Source organism: Manihot esculenta, chromosome 9 (assembly GCF_001659605.2).
Source record: "Manihot esculenta cultivar AM560-2 chromosome 9, M.esculenta_v8, whole genome shotgun sequence".
Classification (NCBI taxonomy): domain Eukaryota; kingdom Viridiplantae; phylum Streptophyta; class Magnoliopsida; order Malpighiales; family Euphorbiaceae; genus Manihot; species Manihot esculenta.
The window spans coordinates 17,046,694-17,060,553 of record NC_035169.2 but is presented as its reverse complement, the minus strand read 5'-3'; the positions used below and the strand labels follow the sequence as shown (position 1 = coordinate 17,060,553).

At 33.4% G+C, this 13,860-nt stretch overlaps 1 protein-coding gene across 1 annotated transcript; it reads right to left on the bottom strand.

Annotated features, from left to right (window-relative positions):
• Window positions 1–427: 427 nt before the first annotated feature.
• LOC110622577 (heat shock 70 kDa protein 17) lies at window positions 428–13,344 on the bottom strand. Its single transcript, XM_021767137.2, has 15 exons — window positions 13,147–13,344; window positions 12,234–13,030; window positions 11,341–11,573; window positions 10,168–10,327; window positions 8,609–8,854; window positions 8,311–8,447; window positions 7,811–8,150; window positions 7,522–7,683; window positions 7,149–7,223; window positions 6,872–6,972; window positions 6,663–6,732; window positions 5,475–5,531; window positions 5,276–5,337; window positions 1,033–1,105; window positions 428–937 (listed from the first exon to the last, which is right to left on the bottom strand). The coding sequence occupies exons 2-15, from the start codon at window positions 12,993–12,995 to the stop codon at window positions 731–733; spliced, it is 2,685 nt and encodes an 894-aa protein (XP_021622829.1). The 5' UTR covers window positions 12,996–13,030; window positions 13,147–13,344; the 3' UTR covers window positions 428–730.
• Window positions 13,345–13,860: the final 516 nt, after the last annotated feature.

Sequence of the window (13,860 nt, the reverse complement as noted above, 5' to 3'; positions counted from 1 at the left end):
TTAAATTTTTTTAACATATTCTTTCATTTTCTTAAATTAAGATGACTTCATTATTATTATTATGATTAACTTTTAAATTATATTTTAAAATCATCGATATACTAAAATTTTTAATTAAATTTAATAATATATTAATTAATGGACTTTTAATACAATAAATAAATTTAAGAGATTTTAAATTTTATTTTTTAAATTTCTAATTAAAAAATATAGTGTTTATTAAAATATGTTTTTATATAATCACGCTTATATTTTCAGTTGAAACATCAAATACTATTTATTTATAATAAATAAAATATAATTATTAATTAATATTTTTTTATCCACATCATTCCTGAGCCTATATTTTTTGCGATCATATCTGGGCAAACTCCAAACGCAATATTTAAAATTCAAAAAAGGATTCAAATAGAATGTGCACATAATATGATGATGATAATGATAACGTATATAATCTTTTCCCCAATTCAAAAATCCCCTATTTAAAAAAGATTATCAAAACTCCCAGAGAGGCAAATGTACTGCCTCTTCAGTCTTGTGGGCATGCAAGTGAGGCAATTAACAGGAGGGAGAAAAGTCATATCGACTCCATAATAAATTATGAGGCTCTATGCTATTCTTCTGCAATTTAAATATGCAGAAAAAATGGTTCTCCTGTGTCTTTCCTTCACATTTTTAACTCAAAAAGTAGTTAATCCACATTAATCTTTATATGTTCATTGAGCTGTAATCACAACTCGTCATGAACCTCAGCTTCTGTGTTGGCTTTTTCTTTATCTGTTGATTTGTCACTTGAATCTGCTGTTGGTTTGTCATTTGCAGGATTCTCAGATGTAGAATTTGAGTTGTTCGAATTCTCCTCATCAGTGTTAGTTTCATTCTCCTTAGGCTTTTCAACCTTGGGCTTTGGCTTAGGAATTTTGTTAACAGCAGCAACCTTCAAAAAAATAAAAAACAAGATAAATTGGAACTTGCGAACACATCCTCTTTTCATTCTTATCAAGAATGAGAATTGCACTAATAATTGAATACCTCATCTTGAAGATTAAACACCTTCAGGTATACTTCTTCTGATGTGAATGCAGGTTTGTCAAATCCTGACATCCTATTGAAGAAAAGATGAAGTGGAAAAAGAAAAATGTCAATTACATTGTAAACAACCAACAATTGGAATCATATTTACATGAACTGAGACGTCCAAGCACCAGGCTGGAAAATAATCAACAGAACCTCATTATTATACCCAAAAGTAACCAAACTCTATCATGAAGTCTTAAAATGCACCAAGAATACGGACACAATTCACTGAACATTCAAAATTATGTAGACCACTTGCCATGCTCAATCAAAGCATGAGAAAGTAAGAATAAAACCAAAATCAAAATCACAATAGGTACAAGAGAAGCAAGATAAAATGCAGCCGCCATTGATGCACCACCAGACCATTTAAATCATGCCACAAACTAAACTCAAAATTCATGAATTGACATCACATTGTGACCCAACAAAGGACTCCAGGCAAACATAAGAGTTCCCCTAGTTAAAAACAATACACATTCAAGATATTGGAGATCAGAATATGTCTCCCCAACTCGTGTCTGACTAAAATAGTACTACTCTACTATGAGTCCACAAACTCATCCACTCCCGTGATCCCTTCCAATTTTGAAAATTTATCTACACGTGCGGTGAGAGAATCCCGCAAACCAGTGACATCAACAAGAAAATGATACCCCCACTGAATTTATTGACTTGAAAAATCAATGTTGTAATTCTTTCTCTTATAAGAACATCAGGATCCAAGTCCTTCAACTATCTTACACCACACAACCTCCCAGACGGGCTGAGAATGTCCAACCCCCTATTATGTCCTGTCTTTCCATAACCATGTACTAACATATGTACCAAGCACAAAAATGGAAAAGATATTCTCTTAATGAAGGCTCATGGCCAGCTTAAGAAAACTGTCTTTACTATACCAAACAGGACGCACAGCATATTAAGCAACCCATGCAGACATCACTTATTTATCTCTAGTTTTCTTCTTTCCACAATCTTTTACTCTCTTACCAACCTAATAAGGGTTAGGATCTGCTTCCCAATTTTGATACAAGAATGAAAATTCAATCTAATTAGAAATGACAGTAAGAGGAGAGATCCAAGGTAGAATGGTGTAGTTATGTGAGAAATATGGAGCTTGCAAGTACACCGTATGGTGGTCTGAAACCAGAAGGCAATTGAGATCCCTTCGGCCTGCCAGAAGGAGGCATTGATGATGAGTATATGGAGAAGCACCTCAATTCAGTTCAATAACCCCATGGTTTGTGAACAGCACAAATATGCTGGACTGGAAAAGCAGTTGACAAAGAGCCCTTCGAACTTCCCCAGACTTTCACATTAAGATGCATACAAGATTTCCTTGATTGTGAATAAGGTTTAGAGACCTATTTGAGTTGAAAACTGGAAATCAGTGCTTAAATTGACAGGAGTTATTCGAGGTGGAAAAGATTGAAGAATCAGCAGACTACAAGGGAAGCTGATGTTAGTATTTGGAAATTGATATGGCCAGTTGAGAAAACAATTCTCCCAACTAATTGTATGATGAGTTTTGTTATAGAAAAGGATTGATGAGAGAACTAGTCAACAAGTTAAATTTGTCAACGGATCATGTCATTCATGTCATCAGTTTGCTAGTAGTCTAAAGAGATTCCTCTTGTAACAGCTACACGGCTGGTGCAAGTAGCAACTTTTATGTACGAAAAAACACTCCGTCTTTTCCTGCTTCCTCATCTTTTCCTTCTCAACAAACATTTTCCTTTGAACCGGGCTGCCAATAATGAATTCAAGTTGCAACATTTATATGGCTCTTTCTTTTATCTTTTCTCTCATTTCCTCACATTTATGTTAGGGAAGCCCACTCACGCCAACCCCCACCCCACCCCAAATTTACTAATTTTAGCAATGGTACTCCAAACTTTTTTTTTTTCAATTATGCTATGGCCATTGAAATCATTATACCATGTCATTAGTATGGGCCAATAATCACCCTATTGACAGAAGGATATGATAGTATTTTTTACATTTAAAAAAAAAAAAATTAGGCGTAACCATAAAGAAAGTGTAAAGTTTAAGATTTTTCTAGCATTTTTCCTAAAATTGTAGATCCATCAAGACCTTTTTACTCTTTTGTTTTTATTTTTTTTTTGCAAGAAAATACTATATTTTTATTTCTTTTATTTTCCTTGTCCAAACAAAAGTCAATAAAATAGTAAAGGGAAAATATACATCAATCCATTTATTTTCCTTTTTTTCCTTAAATAATGAAATCTTAACTTTGACATATTAAAAACATTTTATTTTACTAATAAATATTTTCAAGACATTAAAAATATCAAAACCTATTTTTTCAAAAGTAAAATCACATTTGAATTAAAATAAACATCTTTCAATTATTTTAAATTCATGGCCCCTTTAGTGCAAGGGCGAGCACTTGTTTTTCATATGGTTTACATTTTTCATCATCCCATGCCTGAAAAATATAGTAAGAAAAGTCTCTTGAAGCTGAATAATATAAAAAGGAATATGAATCTTTTTTTTATTTTGGAAAGAAAAGAAATAAAAATATAGAATTAAAAAGTTATTAACATAACTTTTCAAAAGTATATAATTTCTAAGAAAAATAAATAGAGAAATATAAAGAATATTTTCCCTTTATTATTCTCTTGCTTTTATTTGGATGAAAGGAATAAAAAGAGCATAAATTGCTATGTTGTCCTTGAGTTAAATCAAAATTAACTCATATATCCCTCTATTTTTTTAGAAATCAATGGTTTAATTTTTGTATTTTGACTCAATCAAATTGAAAGTTCCCATGTCTATATTAGAAAACAGTTTTTGTTTTCTCAGTTTGGTAAAATCAAAATACAAGGGTTAAACTATGGTTTTGAAAAATTGGAGCCCGTATGTGTTAATTTTAGTATATATGAAGAACAAAAAAGAATTATGTTTAAGAGTATCTTAATTCTTTCTCAAACAATTAACAGAAATTTGATGGAATGACCTTCAGTTTGACCATTCATAACACAAGGAGTAAATCATTGTGTTTTAAAAATCAAGGGACATGTTAATTCTCAAATAACTTGGGGACAAAAAAGTAATTTACTCATAAACAAGATAATGAAGTTATTTTTCTTGTAAGAGGATTGAAAATAATACTGAGTAGAAAAAATTATAATGAATTTTTACAATTGTGAGGGGATAACCAAAAAACTTCAAACCTTATACTATTATAATTAAACTCTATACTTTATTTCAACGTTTCTATCCTACAACTAACAGGGTAAATGAAAAATAGTTAACAATGGCAGGGTACAATTAATTAGATTGCCATAGTTTGGACATAATTGTTAAAAAAGTTTAGAGTACAATTGCTTAGATTGATAAAGTTTGGAGCTTTTTTTTGCTACTCTTATGTTATATCCTTTCCCTCACTTTCTCATCTTTCCACACTAAATAAACATTCTCATTAGGAAACAAGTTCTCACTTACAAACTTGGGACTAAACGTATAGGAGTTGTCTCATTCTGAAAAACACCAAGTGTTTACTGGGTTTTATTTTTATTTTCTTATTTGGCTATTGGCCATTAGCCATTATTTATCATTTTTGTTTAAATATTTAATTAAAAGGTTCTAAATGAATTTCTTTATTTTTTAATTTATAAATTTCACTTTCTTTAATTAAAATATTGTTTTTGTAAAATTTGTGCCTAATAATTTGGATTTTAACCAGAAAATAATAATTTCTTCTTCATAAGCATATACATACACACATACATACATATGCACACGCACACGCACACACATATCTATGTATTAAATTGTGAATTTGAGTTATTTTCATTTCTAAAACATTCATGGTATCACCAAGGCTAGGAATCATTATAGGACCAAAGAAATCAACTTAAACACATTAAATACAGCCTATCAGCCATAAAAGACTAAACTTAAAAAATGAAAAGGGTCTAACTAAATAAAATCTATGCATGGGCACATATTTTGATACCTCGACAATAACCTAAGCACATGATTTTTCTTTCTCAATTTTTTTTCCTACACAAAGAAGCACATGACTTATACAGCTATGCAAAGAAACAGTTCATGCGTGGGATGTGTTTCATGAGACTTCAACAAAAATGTATATTCAACATTATAACAGTGTATAACATTTCCATGGGTTAAATCTAATGCAAATACAGCAGTGACAGAAACAACTTACTTCTTCTGTTCAGCCTCTTTCTCATCCAGCCAACTTTTTAACTTGTCAGCATCACTTAGAACCTAGAGAAAGCAAATAATAAAAACTTTGAGATGTAAACAAGGGTGTTTGACATGTAAACATCATCGACATCATTCCAATCTTACAAAACTAAAGGAAAAGATCATGAAGAGGGAGGACATTAAATGTGAAAAAGCACCTCATCAATTCTGCTCTTTGGAAGCCATGGTTTTTTTGTCTCCCAGTTCTGTACAATCTGAAACCACAGCCAGATAGCAGTCACCATCAAATGGTACAAATGTTATTAATAAAAGGTTGTGAAATGGATGATAAAGGTGCAATCAATGGACTTGTAAAACCAATAACAAAATACATCTTATCAAACATAAGTTGCAGGAAAATCACCAAATTGAAGATTCAGAGGCAACTAATTATATTACAGCAAGAAATTTCAACTATTATTCAGGATGATGGAAATCAAATTACAGAGATCTTTGACTTTGAGCAGTAACATAAAAGATTTAGCATTCACACTAAAACTGTTTGAATTCTATCACAATCCAAAAGAAACAATTGCAGGATATTCATATTGACTGAAAAATGAAACATTTTTCAGCATGAGGTAACCTACACCCTTAAGACATTGAAATCCCAAAAGCAGTTCTAATCCTCTAAGGATTTGGCAGCATAAGTAAAAAAAAAAAAGAACAATTTTCACTAGATGAATAAGGAATTAAAAGCAAATCAAGAAAGAAGCTTACAGACTAGAGAGATAACATGCTTACACATATAGAGACTAGAAATAATTCAATAATTTCCCAATATGCTCAATTTCTATATAAAATCTAGACTATACTTCTTTGAATCTCAAGTGCTTTCAACTTTGTTTTTCTTGATTCTTATTGCATCCATCAATTTCTGCCAAAAAGATATGAACATATATGTTCCATTTTGGCAGTTGAAGATTTGAGACGTTGGGGTATTTGAATGACATTATGTTGGCATTTTATTCTTCTCACTTGAAACACAAGCACAACTGAACAGAATTGCTTTCAAATACGCAATGTTACAGCTAAGAGAAGGGGAGGCAGATAAGTAGCTTATTCTAAGCTAGTTATGCCTTTCTTATAGTTTCTATGAGAGTTTGCTTTACTTTTGTAATTCCCAGGCACAGCAAGCTAAAGTTAGATTCTTCTTCTCTCACCCCCTTAAGTTTTCAGTCATCACACAACTATCCAAATGGTTCCTTGAATAGCATTATTCTTGCAGTCATTTATTTTACCCAGCATAATTTGTTTACTAGCTCACAATCCAAGTGCTAGACAGAATGATTTTTAGCATATGGACCTTGCAAGATTTTGTTTCAATTGAACTATTTTTTAATTACCTGTCGCAGCTCACCCAGGTACTTGAGAGCGACCTCAGTCGCTGCTGGCCTTGCAGTAAGCTCCTTATACCTGCACCAAAACACTCATCAGCTTGGACAAATTAATTTGAATATCCAACTTTGAGAATTGTGAATTGCTGTAGGAAAGAAGAACACATGCTCATCTTAGCAGAAGCTTAGTCCCCATTATAACTCAAATTATGTCATACCTTAAAAATATAGGGTCACCAATAGCTTTTAATGAATCTAGACGATCCTGAAACTCGGTAGCAGTAGCATCTTCACCATCAGTATATAGCCATTCTTGGACCTGAAGAATGACAGGATGATCATGTCAGAATATGCAAACAGACAGACGACAGAACCTCTAAAATTCTCAAGCATTAAATTGGGAAGGCGGGGGAGAAGAGAGAGAGAGAAAATAATTTAAGGACAAGAAGACGACCCAGAAGAAAGAGAAAGAAGAAGAAGAATCGGAAGGCTTACCTCATCAAGCTTTTCAATGAAAGATTTGCGTTCTTCGTCGGAAGATATTTTCTCAAACTCCTCAGAGGTTTCAAGCTGGTAAAACCAACAAAGTTATCAATAAGAAAAATGGAAGAAAACACAAAGCTAACCATTCATATAGAAAAGATAATAGCAGATAAAACCTTTTACATATAAAAGCATGTCAAGATCAATATTTCAAGCTGTTTTACACAAGCTTATAAGTGCATGCATGATATAAAGAGCAAAACCTTCTCAGGTAAATGTGGAGAAAAGACCAATTAAATTCAAGATAATAAAAAAGGAGCCAACAAAAAATGCAAATACTTTCAATATTAATATATTAAAGTCAAACTATGTCAGAAATTTAAACCTTTTCTTTAGTAGAATATATATATCCTTCCAAGTTATTTTTCAGCTCAGCAGTTCTCCTTCGCTCAGCATCCTTTTTGTCCAGTGCTTCTAATTTTCTACTGGATTCAGCTAGGGATTCTTCTGATAGAGGCATTCCAGGCCCTGCTGTCTTTTCAACGATCTACAAATAATAAAAGATAGTAATAAACATGAGGAAGGAGAATGATGCAAAGCACGATACTCAATATCAGGAAACTTTGAAGACCACCATCCAGTGAAAGTCTTAATGGTGTCGAGCATATTCTCACCTTCAGTGGAACCCTAAATGTCCTCTTTTTCAGCTTTTTTTCTGTACCCAGCTCAACAGCACTTGGCTCTTCAATATTAGAGTTTGAAACATTGCCAATCCCACCATTAGAATGCAAGTTTTCAGTGCTTTCATCTTTAACATTTTTAGCCCCAGATTCAACTGATATGTTGGGAGAGGTAGCAGTTGTATTTTCTACAGTCAGATTCTTTTTTGGAACTTCCACCCATTCTGATATTTCAATAACAGCATCTGCTCGATCAAGAGAAAGAATTCCACTTCTACTCAAAGAAAAGTGCAGATTTGCCTTGATGGGGGAGGACAAATTTCGAGCTGAATATCTAGATAGCACAGGAGCCAAAAAATTATATTTACATAAGATTGAAGCATTGGAAATTTATAGCGCCCAGAAGTTTTTGGGTGGAAAATGTTTTACAATGACTTGGAAGCATTGAAGCATAGTAGATATCCATATATGATTAAAAGCATTTCTATACTTACTTCTCACTAGAATCTGTCAAACCAGACACAGCATACTGAGCAAAAATGGGAGAGACAACGCCAGGCGGTAAAAAGCCTTCCGTCTCATAACCAAGCAAAACTTCAAAATCTTTGTTATGAATAATGGATCTGAACATCTGTAAACACAGATCTAATTAACACAAGACTGAAATAACAAAACGCTTTTCTTCTCCTTCTTATAAACCATCTAAGAGAACAGATTCACAATCTGACTTTAAGCACAACAGATTTTATTAATATGTTTAAACAAAAAAGAATCATATTAAAATGCTATTACCTTACTGGGGACCTTTTTCATCCTTGGCACGAGTAACTGCCTAGTGTTCTCATCTTTCATAAGATCAGGCCCATCCAACTCAACCACAAATCCATAGGAAGAGCCGTCAACCATTCCTAGCTTACGATTCAATTTGATCCCATCACTTAGATTAGCAGCATGTAGTGCTGAACCAAGGACTATAGCCTCATCAGCATCCAAATGTTTGTCCAGCTCATTCCTTCCAAGAAATTCCTGGATCTTCGCCTGTAATTAAGAAAAATCAAAACTCTTTACATGTTGCCTTCATGAACTGATGGAAGTCAATAAAGAGCTCAAATACTTTTTGTAATAACAAAATTCACACCAGCACTAATTATTACATGAACACCAAGAGAATTTATTCCGATTATGCACAGTGCATGTAGCGTTGCATCTTTATGTCAACAACCCATACGTCTTATGCCCACAAATCTTTAAGCTGACATTGTGCTGAAAAACAGCAATCTTCAGTTTTGCAATTTTACGCCACGCATGCAATTATCTTGGATTTATTTTTTGGGGAAAAATTATAGCATAAAGGCAGAAATTATTGGGAGAACAAAAGTTGAGCACGAATTATGGAAAGGACCATTCAAACTGCACAGGGAATCTTAGATACTATGAGGTTATTGCCAGATAATTACAAATATTAATCAAGAAGAATACCAAGAAAGTTTGCCTGAAAGTTTAGATGAGATGATCATTTGGTTTGAAGAACAATGATTTATCCTAAGCAGCAACTTTTAGTTGAAACAATAAAATACACAAAAACATTGAAGAGTTCCAACATATGCAGGCTTGTTGTAGAACAAATTAATCATAAATCAACTTCAAAGGGCTAGTGATGAAATTTTCAACAATATCATGATTGCAGAGATCACTACTAAAAACTAGCAAAATCCTCCATTTATTTGAGGAAAATAACTTATACATAGAAAATATTTTCCATGGAAGAAAATATTTTCCAACAAAATAACTTATTTCTATTATTTGATAGTGTTTAAAAAAATAATAAATTTATGTATAATATTGTTAATAAGATTTTCACAGTCAAAAAATTGATGACATATTTTGAAAAGAAAAGGTCATTTTTTCTTAAAAATGGCTTAATTTTCCTAATCTTTGATTAAGAATATATTTTCCATTGACTAGTTTTTCTGTGTACACCAAATGTAAGAGAAAGTGAAAAATATTTCCTTGAAGTCCATAACAGAGTTATCAACACCATTTCAACAAGCTTTTCTTTTCTTTTTGAAAAACATTATATATCGGAAAGAATACATACTGGTTTTGAGTTCTTCCACTGTGCAGTTTTGGAATTATAACAGTGTAATGATAATGATTTTAAAACTAGTCTACAAATAACTGTACTAAATTATTGAAAAATCAATTAAAAAACTCACAATAATACATCTGGAAAAAAAGAAAATAAAACAAAACAATGCATGGAGGAAGTTTGTTATAGAAGTTATGTAATGAAAAGCATGAGCAATATTTCTTCCAGGCATGTTCTTCAAACAGATAAAGGTAGTACCAACCTGCAACTTTGGCACTCTGGTAGCCCCTCCTATAAGCTCCACTGCATATATTTCATCCACCTTCAGCCCTGAATGATTAAGCACTTCTTTGAGAGGTGTAAGAGATCGATCCCACAAATCTTCACACAGCTCTTCAAACTTATCCCGTGTTATACTACTCCTGAAATAAATACATAAATACATGAAGGTAAAGATTTTAGTTGCATTAAAATAAATATCTAACACTACCAGAAGCAGAAGATAATAGTAATTGCCCCAAAACCACCTCATTCCCTGCTTCCGCCCCCTTCCTCTTCCACCAAACAGGAAACGGACAGTCCACTAGGAGAAGTTATGAAAGAATCCTCAAGTTAACAGTAAGTTCTAAATGTTTCTATATCAGAACCAAGAATCTTATCATGACCCACATATAAGGTTTAGAAAATATATCTCAATAAGAAGAAGAAAGAAAGAAAGAAAGAATTAGAAAACTCCATGTGTTTGGTTGTTTCACGCTACATTTCATAAGATAAAAAATAAATTAAAAAAAAAAAAAAAAAAAAAGAAGTATTAGGTTCATGTGTTATTGTACCCATAAGCATAAAAAAAAGCATTGTCATGAAAATTATTTGGTGAAGCGAGTACGCACAATCTTAAATTGACAAGAAAAGAGATCCTCCCACCAAATATTTAAGGAGTGTAATGTCAATACATTTTATTCCTTTCAGAAAAAAAACTAAAGGACAATATAGATGACGTCTAAGAATCCTCAATATGTAAATTAAGTAAAAGGAAGACTTGTATTCGGCAAAATTAAAAGTTTCATATTACATCAGGATATCGGATGAACATATCTCCAAACCTCACTGATATCATCATTTCTAAAAGAAGCACCCAATCTTTCAAATGGCCTTGTTCGGCTATTCACTTCTTATTAATAAAATTCATTATCCAACAGTTAAAATAGTTATAGTAAAGTAAAAGTAGTAATAAAATTGCTTCACTCATTTGAAGAACAAAGATCTACTAACAAAAAAAACTTTGTAGGCAGAAAAATAAGCAAGGTTAAGAATAAAATTTTAAAGAAGCACGTAATGCTCAAGTGCTATAGAGGTGTTCATCAGAGTTGTTAAATATTAACGTGAATGTTACTGGGATGCACAGTAAAGTACATCTGCTGATGCATCAACATACCTGAAGTCCCTATCATCATAGAGAGATTCAACAGATATCGGAGCCATTGTGTTGGCACTCAAGATTTCTTTCGTGCGTTTAACCTGTTTCTTCAATTTAGCCATTGCCTTGGGAGAACTTCTCACATCAACACCATTCCCAACTTGTTTATTAAATTCATTTGCAAAGAACTCCAACAACCGCGCTTCCATTTTTTGCCCTCCAAGTTCTGGGTCCCATCTGACATCCTTAACCTACAGATTAAGCATACAGGAAAGCTATCAGACTGAAACAACACCCGCTAACAAACAGCTTCAAAAACCATGCAGAAAATATGTGGAAGTAATGAAGTAGTGAAGCTATTTTTGATGCAGTGAGAAAAATTAATACAGTAGGAATATAGATAAGCATAGTCCCACATAAATTGCTTATAGAAAGAGAATAATTAATTGAGGGGAAAAAAACACTGCAATGAAGTTGAATGAGATTGCCCAAGAACATTAACTGCGCATGCATTTAATCAGATTATGAAAGAGTGAAATTTTAAACAAAGAAGAACAACCACAAATTGTAACTCCTCTAAGATTACTGTAAGGGTAAAACTCCCCTCTAGGGACAGATCTAAGGGGGTCCATGACCCCCAAGCCTTCCTCAAGGACCGCTAAACCATATGCAAGAATGATGAATGTGAAAACCATATATGCTTTTTCCCCCTTGACTTGATCCACTCAATAACATTGATAAAATGGTTAGACCTTCTAGATAACAATACTAGATAGCTGCTATACAACGCAATTCATTCTACTGTTTTTTTTAGAAAAAAAGAAAAAGAAAAGGCACACAGGCGCGCATACACACACACGAACAAACAAACACACCTTATGGCATTCGAGATATTCTGAATAGAAATGTACCTGGAATTGGTTAACGGACACAGCCTTCCCAAACTCTTTTGCACTATAAGCCGAGTAATACACCAGCGCAGCGTAAGTACTACTTGACCCCATATCATAGAATATAACATACCTAGAACCATTAGAAAAATCCTTGTCAATCCCATACTGCAAAGCTGCACCTGAATGCTCATTTATTAGAGAAAGCACGTTAATCCCAGCCAACTGCGCAGCTTGAATCAACCCCCTCCTCTCTGCCTGCCCAAAATACGGTGGCACGCTGATTACCGCATCCTTCACCGTCACCTTCGCATGAAACTCCGCCAGATTCGCTGCATAACTCAAAATCATGGCCACCAGCTCCTCGACCGAATAAACAGTCACATTATCATCAATTTTTATACCCACAGCGCCTCTAGAATCTTCCACAACATCAAATGGCAAATACATTGAATCTAGAAATGCCTTGACGTGCTTGTAGGGTTTCCCAATCATATCACGAAGTTGGGAATAGACTTTGTCAGGGTAACGGGCAGTGATTCCAGCGGCTTCTTCACCGAGGAGGCGGGTTCCAGATTGAAATGCAACCAAAGCTGGGGATTTTCGCTTCGACATCTCATTGATCGCAATCGAAATTGGGCTTTGCCCCGGTTTTAGATTGACAACAGCTACTTTCATCCATTCTGAACCTAGATCTACGCTCGACACAGCTGATTGAGAAGGGATTAAATTTAACAAAACTAAGGACAGGAATAACCCTAATTTGAAAAGAGTCGAATTCATCCTCTATCTCCGTATCTTAAGAGAACAATCCTTCTCTGCAAGCGGCAAAGGAAGAAAAAAGCGTAAATGGTGAATGTATGCTCTGTTTGGCTAGAAATTGCAAGAAAAACGAAATCTGCCTGTGTTGCTCAGCGGAAGTGAAAAAAGCTACCTATTCAGTTTTCAGCTTGTTGAACGCATAGATAATCAGCTAGAATATTTCTTTTTCTTTTCCGGTTCCACTGCTATTTTGCAGGAAAGCAAACAGTGCATTAGCCAAACTTCCAGAGTGGACGAAATCAATGGCGAGAGAGATTTGAAGAGGCAAAGATGAAGACCTCAAGTGCAAATGGTTGACGAGAAACGTAGAGAGAACGTTTAAAGCCAGAGCCCTGATGAAATTTGTGGAATATTTGGGAGCTTTACACGTGGAGTGTGCTACGTGGCATGAATGAGCAATGACGGCCAATCAAATGGTACCAGATGGAGAAATGTACACGTGTTAATATCTGAAACGTGATGTAGTGTTGTGCACACGACTATCACTTCTGGCTTTCTCGCCAATTCTCGGGGCACTTCGGTAAGCGAGTGCGAGCGTATCATTCATAACGACTCATTCCGCCAATTATGATGATTTTATTTTAATAAAATAATTTAACTATTTATTTTTATATTAAAAATAATATTTTTACTATTTGTAATTATATTAAATACAATTTAAATTCCAAATAATTATATGTTTATTAAAAGAAAATCAAATTTAAAATTTAAAAGAATTATTAATTATTTGATTAAAAAATATATTTGCTAGTAAATTACATAAATATTATGTTGATATTCAAGAAAAAACATAACCGTAACATAAAAACTCATAATTATTGTAATT

Excerpts from the sequence above, each read along its gene's own strand:
- LOC110622577 (XM_021767137.2), bottom strand. The coding sequence starts at position 12,995 with ATGAATTCGACTCTTTTCAAATTAGGGTTATTCCTGTCCTTAGTTTTG. Across the intron at positions 11,574-12,233 it reads TGTCCGTTAACCAATTCCAG|GTTAAGGATGTCAGATGGGA; the intron begins GTACATTTCTAT and ends CTTAATCTGTAG. Across the intron at positions 7,684-7,810 it reads CATTTAGGGTTCCACTGAAG|ATCGTTGAAAAGACAGCAGG; the intron begins GTGAGAATATGC and ends TATTATTTGTAG.